The 9,462-nt window shown below is 37.2% G+C and overlaps 1 protein-coding gene across 3 annotated transcripts in view; it reads right to left on the bottom strand.

Moving 5' to 3' along the window:
- Window positions 1-3,845: 3,845 nt before the first annotated feature.
- Window positions 3,846-9,462, bottom strand: part of WAPL (WAPL cohesin release factor) — a 79,695-nt gene continuing 74,078 nt past the window's right edge. For 2 of the 3 annotated variants that reach the window (XM_004765782.3, XM_004765781.3), the window contains exons 18-19: window positions 6,478-6,573; window positions 3,846-6,182 (exon numbers count right to left, since the gene is read on the bottom strand). In XM_004765782.3, coding sequence (XP_004765839.1) covers window positions 6,117-6,182; window positions 6,478-6,573 — 162 coding nt within the window. In that variant the 3' untranslated portion in view covers window positions 3,846-6,116. Of the gene's footprint in view, window positions 6,183-6,477; window positions 6,574-8,937; window positions 9,079-9,462 lie in introns of those variants that run through there. The other variant, XR_006603278.1, reaches the window with a different exon arrangement.

Raw genomic sequence — 9,462 nt, 5'->3', positions numbered from 1 at the left:
TTTTAAAACATTCCTATTACCTTCTCTCTACTCATCAAATGTTTATTCTATTGCTCTTGTTCTATCTTTAAAATGGAGTGGGTTTTTTTTAGAATTTTCAGCTCCTGTTTTATATAGATGTTTGAGGTTAAACATCTCTTGTTAGGTCCATTTTGCTGCCTCCTGTAACTTTTGATACTTTTGAGTTCCAAGTTTTTAAAAATTTCATTATAATTTCTTTTGCCTATGAATTAAGAGGTTTTAAAATTCCTTAACATGTAGCATTTTCCATCTAACCTTTTATCTGCTAGATAAACTGCTATTTTTTAGAGTATTTTTTTCAAAGATTTTATTTATTTATTTGACACAGAGAGATAGATCACAAGCAGGCAGAGAGGCAGGCAGAGAGAGAGGGGGAAGCGGCCTCCCTGCCAAGCAGACAGCCCAATGCAGGGCTCGATCCCAGGACCCTGAGATCATAACTTGAGCTGAAGGCAGAGTCTTAACACACTGAGCCACCCAGGTGCCCCAACTGTTTTGTTTTCAACTTAAACTAGTTTTGCCTGTTCTACAAATTTGTGTCAGTTGGTTCAGGTTGTATGTACACTTTCTTATTCATCTCCCCTTCAGCATTATGAATACAATATCCATGCTGTTGATTGAAAAAGGATTTCATCCATTTTTATTGCTAAGGAGCATTCTATTGCTTAAATACAATTTGTTTATACATTGACTGTTGATGGGTATTTGTGAGTTGGTGGGTTTTTTGCTTTTTGTGTTTTTTTTTTTGCCAATTGTTAGACCTTTTTTTTTTTTTTAAGCAATTTCTATGCCCAACATGGGATTCTGAACTCATGACCCTGAGATCAAGAGTCACTCTACTGACTGAGCCAGCTGGGTGCCCTCTAGTGTAAGCTATTGTTAATAGCTATCAACATTTCTTTTTACAAGTTTTTCCATGGAATGTTTTAATTTCTCCTGGAGAACATGGAAATGCTGGGTTGGGGGACAGCTCTATCTTTTACAATGAATGCAAAAGTTTTTCCAAAATGGTGTTATTTTACATTCCCACAACATTAAGTTTCAATTTTATTTTTTTTCTTTCAAGATTTTAATTATTCATTTGAGAGAGACAGAGGAGAGAACAGGGCAGGAGAAGCTGGCTCCCCACTGTGCAGGGAGCCTGACAGGGGGCTCCATCCCAGGACCCTGAGATCATGACCCAAGCCAAAGGCAGATGCCTAATGTAGAGTCACCCAGGTGCCCCTCAATTGCTAGTGTCAACATTTAGTATCAGCATATTTCAAATTGTCTGTTCTACTGACCGTAAGTATATCTTCTAAGTTAGAGTTGCAGTTCCATGATGACTGATGTGTTTATTGGTTATTCATGTTCCCTTTGTGAGGTACCTATTCAGGATTTTAGCCCATTTTAAAATTGGATTGCTTATTATTGAGTTGTAATTCTTTATATTCTGGACACAAGTCCTTCGTCAAGCACACAATTTGTGATTATTTTCTCCCAGTCTGAGGTTTGCTTTTTCATTTTCTTAATGGTGTCTTTTGAAAAACAAGTATTTTATTTGGATGAAATCTAATCCATTGTTTCCTTTACTGGTTATCTGATGCCAATCCCCAAATGATGAGTATATCTTTCATACTTCTAACAACTCTAGGGTTTTCACTTTCATACTTATATATGATCTGTTATTTTGTGTTTGGCATGAGGTGTAGGGGTCAGTTTTTTTGTTTTTGTTTTAATAGATATCCTGTTGTCTCAGAACCATGTGTTAAAAATACACCTAGGGCACCTGGGTGGCTCAGTGGGTTAAAGCCTCTGCCTTCAGCTCAGGTCATGATCCCAGGGTCCTGGGATGGAGCCCCATGTCAGGCTCTCTGCTTAGCGGGAAGCCTGCTTCCTCCTCTCTCTCTCTGCCTGCCTCTGCCTACTTGTCATTTCTGTCAAATAAATAAAATCTTAAAAAAAAAAATACTTTCTACATTAAATTACTTTGGTACTCTGCCAAAAATCAATTGACCATATACGTTTGTGTAGGTGTACATCTTTTTTTTTTACTTATTTTTTTCTCCTTATGCTAATATCAGCTTTCAACTACTGTAGTTTTATGAGACTGAGCTCATTAGTGTGTATCAAACAGCTTTGTTAAAGATTATTTTGACTTCTTTAGGTCCTTTGCATTTCCATGTGAATTTTTAAATTTATTTTCTCTTTGTTTCCTATTTCAGTATTTTTTTTTTTTTTTTGGTTACTCTTCTCATCTTTTTTTGGTTAACCAAAGTATTTCAGTGCTCCATTTTTATTCTTGTAAGCAGCTCTACCCTTTATGTGTCTGCATTGTTTTTTACTGGATGCTGTAGGGATTATAACATCCATCTCTAATTTATTACAATTTACTAAGTATTAACCTACTTTAAGATTTATGAACCTCCCAACAGTATAGTTCCATTGAGCCATACCCTCGTAATACAACCCTAGGTAACAGGTTCTTTTAAGTAACTGAAAACTAGGTAGTACACTAATAGAGTTTTCTGTTTTTGCTCCTTAATCCAAAACATAAACCTTTGGAGTATTTAAATTGTACAGAGGCTAAGGAAATAGAAGTTTGACCAAAACACTATTAAAAATCTTTGTTCAGTTTAAAGATTTTCTAGGGGTGCCTAGCTGGTTTAGTTGGAAGAGCATGCAACACTCAAGGTCATGAGTTTGAGCCCCATGTTGGGTGTAGAGATTACTAAAAAATAAATAAATAAATAAACTTTAAAAATAAAGATTTTCTAGGTCGTTATTAATCTATGCATCCAATATCAGAAGAGCATTAACTGACAGTGAATTGTGCAAACCTCTTCCGGTCTTTCCTTCCAATGTAAGAAAACTGGAGGGACATGTTTGGAAACATTTTAACAATCACTCAAGTTTGTTTCATTTTCTCCCTGCTTTAGTCACTACCAAGATATTAACAATTCTGAAAATAATTTTAGAGACTTGCAGTTTAAGGGATCCAAACCCAATGGCCTCAGTAATATGAAAGCCATTATCCCAAACGTCTGAAGTAGTCACGGTAGTCTACTCCATTGTTGAGAACATTTTAATTTCCTGACAGTGTGCGAACAGAACTGTTTGGTGAAAGCTCCCATTTACTTGGATCTACGTTTGGAACACAGTGCGCCACTGCTTCACATGCAGTTTCACTGAGTCTTCACAACCCTGAAGCAAGCAGGAGCACCATCTTCTAGCTGAGTAAGTAGAATAAAGTCTGGGAAATTGCTTGAACATACATCAGCACTTGGTTTCCAAATATATGTATATGGTTTAGGTCTTTCTAGATCCACAGTCTGCACTCTTAAACAGGGTTATACACTGTTTATGGCTGGAAGGGGTAAAGTGGATGGGAACTCACAGAAGATCCTTTAATCTAGTTTTGTGATTAAAAGCAGTAAGGAGAGGTTGAGGAATCCACTTGTATCCCATGCAGGAAACTTAAAAGTCTGACAAGAAGAAAACTGAACAACTAAAAAGCAACTGTAAAAAAGTAAAAAAAAAAAAAAAGTTTTGGGTCATACTCAGGCAAAAAGACTAAGGCAGCTAACTTAAATGTATCATGGGCATAACTATACAAGTAGAAAGTCATCATCCTCAATGAACCTGTGTTTCTGAGAACTGGCATTACATTTAGAGAAGCATTAAGAACATGGAGAAGTACATAATGTTTAACAAAAATTGGTTTTTATGTGTATGTTGAAGGGAAAGTCACATAACACATCATGTTTCCCCTTGGTCAGCTGTATCAAATTCGTGAGACTTCTTTCTCCAAAACAGTTCAATAGATTTATGTTAAAGACAACATGTGTATTGAAAGTAGCAATTTTATTTGAGTTAAAATTATTTACAAAAACCCAAAGACATACTTCATGAAACTGGTACAAACTATTTTTTTCCTGCCGTTGGCTTTTGCTCCAAAGATCACAGCTGAGAAATACTGTATAAAATAAAAATAGGATTGGATTCAGAAAAGTACTCTACTGTTCTAATTTCCAATTGGTAGTATTTACAGAAATATTTACAATGGAAAAAAAGGTTACTTTAAAACTTTAATTTGCAAGTCAGCCTCAAGTACCCTAAAATGCAGAGTTCTCTGAGGGTTAAAAACACACAAATGCACTGCAGCTGGTGAGGTGATTTCTCCCCCACCACCCCCCACCAAAGTCTGCATCTCTATCAGTGCTTGACAATTAGTTATTATTTAAAAAACAAAACAAAACAAAAAACTGTTAAACACTGAGGTAAATCAATTCTCAAATGATTACCAGTGTAACAGAAAAATGTAGTTCGCCCTGATTGTTCTCATCCAAACATTTTGTAATATTCTTTACCATCTGCCACAAGTCAGTTTTTACCAAAATCTGTCCCTCTTCCTAAATCCAATGATTAATAAATATCAATGCACTTTATAATTATTAAACAAAATATATCTAACTAATTCAATTTTATGAATATCACTTATTGATATACTTTTAAAAGTTTGCTAAGCTAGCTTTTATACTCAGGGCAAATAAAACCTCAATCTTTCCCAAGTTACACTGGCATAACTATGCTGTTAAAAGGTGATGGGTGGGGGTTGGGTGGGTAGGAGGAAGAAAACAATTTGCCTGGAATCAGTTACTTCCTTATAGATTTCCCAACAATCTGCATTATCAAAAATAGGAAGACAATAGAAGGCAGCCACTGCATTTAAAAAACATTACAGCTGGCACTGATACAAGAGCCCCGATTTGTCACTTTATACAAGGAAATAACAAAGTCTAAATGAGTAACAGTTAGACTTTAAGCTATTTTCCTCAATACACACCAAACTAATATTTTTTATGGCTTCAAGTTTTACAAATCCAACGAAGAAACATGATATAACTACCTGAAAGGTATTTAAAAGTATTAATGAAAGAAATCTCTGGAAAGCCTGTATTCAGGCCCAATCAACAACAACAAAAAAGTTTAACCAGTGGACTGAATAATAATTAACACAAAGATTTGCAATGTTGTGAAATTAAATATATGTGTTTTGTGTGTTCCATGACTATTTTCCAAACACATTGTTCTATGAACTAAGAATCTGAATGAAAAAAAGGATCTTCTCTGAACCAGCAATTTAAGGCTTTGCGTTTATGCATTTGATCCTGTCACTCTATAGAAGAATATACACATTATCTGGAAACATGAATTCCACATTGGTGTCTTAGCTTCCTTATATGACTGTACTGAACATTAGAAAATATATCTAGAGAGTCCTCCCTCAAAACTTAATGTTTCAAGAGCCTCCTCTAGTATTAAGCTGAAACTACCCTGGGTTTGTCTATCTTGCTTCATCCTTTAAAACAGGGCATATCAGCCTACATAATATTCCATCAAACTGTTGTCGGTTTTCTTGTGTCTACAGCTACGATTCATCATGGTATGGTAATATGGTTATGGTCTCAAAAGTGAAAAAGAGTTCAACAACCCAAACCAAATCAAAAATAAAAAAATATACTATTAATCCCTTGTGTCTTTGGATTCCATCTAATTTTAAATATAGACAGTAGTTCAGGGAACAACAACGAAAAAAAATTCACAAAATTATTAAAAGCTTTATTTACGATTGGAATCATTCAACAAAAAAGCAAAAGCAAATGAGCCTGAAAAAGGAACTAAGCTGTTGTCTAGAATGTCCTCAAAACATTCGATACCTCAGTAGCTAAGCTGCCTTTGCACCTGGCTGGCATGACAACAGTGGCTCAACATACACAGCAGTTGCACTAACAGCAGCACAAATTTTCCCCTTAGAACTTGCCGAGAACAAGGGGAGAGTATAAACTCTGCCAAAGTTAAGTGTATTTAAATACTGCATGGAATTGTTAACAGCCTGAACCTTTTCCCTCATTTTTGATAGTTGCAGATTGATGTAGTAACTGTCATTTAGCAAATGCAGAATGCATGACGAAGAAATCAGGTGGCCTTAAAAATCCAAACATGAATGATACTGATGAATGTTCTTGGTATATCTTCAAGGACTTCTTTCATGACTTTTCTTTGTCTAAGAATAGCTCCAGCATTACCGAGCACCTGAAGCAAAGGTAAAGCAGCTAGCAATGTTCCAAGTATTCGATCACTCTAGAGATAGATTTCTGGCCTGTGGTTCCAACAGCACACTGAAGGAAGCGTGGAGAGGGGAAAGAGGAAGTAACAGTTAATATTTAACAAGTATCAAATCAAAGCTTAAATTTTTCTAGCTTCACTAAACTGAACACTACAAATCAAAACACTAAGATTAAATGGTGGCTTTGATAATTGTTAATTATTATGGCCAAATATATTGCTCTTCTATTATCTTAAAACAATATGTCACAAGAAAATCCCTTTTTGCTTCTGGTCATGAGGGCCATACAGGATTTTCATTTCTATGGTCATTAATGCATCATATTTATGACCACAGAAGCTACTTACAGTAAGATTCATGAAGCTCAGGAATTTTTTGAGCATCTCTGTCATTATTGAAAAATCCCCTTCTGGCAGATACTCTCGCACAGTGGTCACATTGATCTGAGAAAAGAGATCAAATATATACTGGTCAGGTGGCAGAAAACAGGAGTTTGCACCCTGCACTGTGTTGCTGGTTTTGGCACATACCTTCTTCCAAACTTCTACAAGGTCCTTGACCTCCTTGTTTAATATGCCGTTGCCATTTCCACCCTCCTAAACTCTGCTTTTGTGTGTGTGTATGTGTGCATTCCCTACTCAATCCCATGCTCAGAAAGGTAAAACTGGCAAAAGCTACACCTGTATCCATATTTACTTTTGTTAAGTATACTGAAAAATGCCTGAAAGAATAAAATGCACTGCTGAGTATATGTGTGTTGGGGTGGGAAGCAATGTCAAGAAAATAAGGGGGAAATTGAGAATGTACTCTGGTGCTTATGAAATAATAAAAATCCTCATGTTCCTATGTAGGCTGGGAATTAACCAGATCTTTCCAAAGATAATCTTGTTTCATGAGAGAATGTCAGCAATGCCAGCAGAGGACACTGCTATATATACACACATATATAAAACCAATCTGACTAAGCTACCCAAGCATTCCTCCTTCTCTTTTTTAAAAAATTTTTTTGTCAATGTACTTTTGAAATGATAAACAAAATAGTATGAATACAGTTTCAGAAAAGATCTAATGAATGTTACTAAGTAACCATATGCTAAATTATGCAACATCAATCACTGGAGTGGTGAATGTTATAGGGCAATCCCAATGGAAACTACACAGCTAAAGGAAAGCTGGGTTTAAGAATGTCTTTAAACAATTCCAGGAAGACAGCATGAGGGCAGGAAGAGCAGTAGCTTCAGTGGCTACAAAGGCCACTCAGAAGAGAACTGCATTGCTATGATACAAAATAAATGAACAGACCCGAAGTTTTGAGTGAAACCCTCAATAATCAAACCCTTTTCTATCAATATTCTCTACAGAATCCAACACACTGTGGCTGGGGCATGGGAAGGGGAGCCATAGCATGTGTTCTTAAATAGAGAATAGCAGGTACAAAAAGAAAAAATGAGAGGGGCTCTTTCAGAAAAGCATAAAACTCAATCTCGGATTTGTGAGTTTGAGCCCCACAATGGATGTAGAGATTACTTAAATAAACTTAAAAAAATGAGAAATGGCATGGCTTATCTGGGAAATTTAGAAAATACCCAATGGGTATGACAGATTTAGAAAAAGCAGAAGCAGTTTTAACAAGTTTTACTTGTAGCAGTAAACTAACTGATGGTAAACCAAGAAAGATTGGTAAAGAGTAGTGATCAGATGTGCTCTTTGGGAAGTCAGCTGTGGTGGCAGTGTCCAAGATTTCAGGAATGGAGTCAAGAGAGCAGAAAAGACAAAGACCAGTGAGGAGACTGACCACTGCAATGCACCAGATGAATGTCATAAGGGCAATCTCGATGGAAACTATACAGCTTCCAAGATGCAATGGAAGACGACCCAATCCCCTGGGCTTCCATTAAGCAGCCTTTACTATAGTACAATGACCTGCTTTCTCATCTCTTCCACTTACACATTCAGCAAACCAATTTCCTTTACATTTTGTTTATCACCCAGTTTTTTTGGGGGGGGGGGAGCAGGTAATCATAATGACCCCCCACAAGGCAATAATGACACCTAGAGTCCTATGAATTCACAATATTGCCCAGAGCTTAAGGACCTTATGATCTCTTTAGAAAAGAGAGATAACCGATGAATAGGTACAGGACATTCACATGACAAAAATGGCCATAGATAAATCACATGTGCCAGTATCATGTTAATGTCTATACCTATTATTTAAAAAAGAACACAACTGGGGCACCAGGGTGGCTCAGTAGGTTAAGCCACTGCCTGGCTGGTCCTGGGATCGGGTCCCACATCAGGCTCTCTGCTCAGCAGGGAGCCTGCTTCCCTCTCTCTCTCTCTCTCTCTGCCTGCCTCTCTGCCTGCTTGTGATCTGTCAAATAAATAAATAAAATCTTTATAAAAAAAAAAAAAGAAAGAAAGAAAAAAAAAGAACACAACTTGGGGCACCAGGGTGGCTCAGTGGGTTAAAGCCTCTGCCTTCGGCTCAGGTCATGATCCCAGGGTACTGGGATCGAGCCCCACATCGGGCTCTCTGCTTGACAGGGAAGCCCCTTCCTCTCTCTCTCTCCCTGCCTGCCTCTCTGCCTACTCGTGATCTGTCAAATAAATAAATAAATAAATCTTTTTAAAAAGAACACAACTGAAACTAGGGTGTGTGCAAAATAGAATACCTAAAAAGTCATTAAATAGTAAGCCCATAATTTTTTGGAGACGTGCGTCTCCCTCTTTCCCTTTGCTTGATGCATGTTTCTCATTTGCCCTTAAAAGCTCTGACTTTAAGGAAATAAGGAAAAGGACTGAACTGAAAAGATTTCAGGAAAGGGGATAAAGATCCTGCAGGGCCTCCACAGCAATGATGAGAACTTTGGTCTTGTTCTTGAAAGCCATGGTGCCAGCAAGGGTCACAGTGGAGCAGGCTACTATGCATTTAGATCAGAGCTTGGCTGTAATATAAATATGGAAGAGACAGGGAATCAGGAAAAACAAAAAACACAAAAGAGAAGCTAACCCTTTCACTACAGAACAGACTTCCATTCTTGCCTCCTGAATGCCCTTGGCTCCTACGGAGAAGAACCTCCTTTTCATTTTAAAATTTGGCTCTTCCACTAGACCTTTCCCTTAAGAAGTCCTCCCAATGACTGTCCCAACAGCCAGAACCCTCTGCTTCCATGCTGACTCAACCCCACCAACTGGACACTAATACTACCAGTGAAATTATCATCATCTAAATCTTTAATAATCCTATTTTCCTTGCCAGTAAGTCAAAAGTCACATGAGCCAATGCTGGCCAAGATAAGGGGAACTCTACTTGGTACAGTGGGTGTGGA

The sequence above is a fragment of the Mustela putorius genome, unplaced genomic scaffold, assembly GCF_011764305.1.
Source record: "Mustela putorius furo isolate JIRA1106 unplaced genomic scaffold, ASM1176430v1.1 tig00003909_pilon_pilon_pilon, whole genome shotgun sequence".
NCBI lineage: Eukaryota > Metazoa > Chordata > Mammalia > Carnivora > Mustelidae > Mustela > Mustela putorius.
This window is presented reverse-complemented; position numbering and strand designations above follow the sequence as displayed.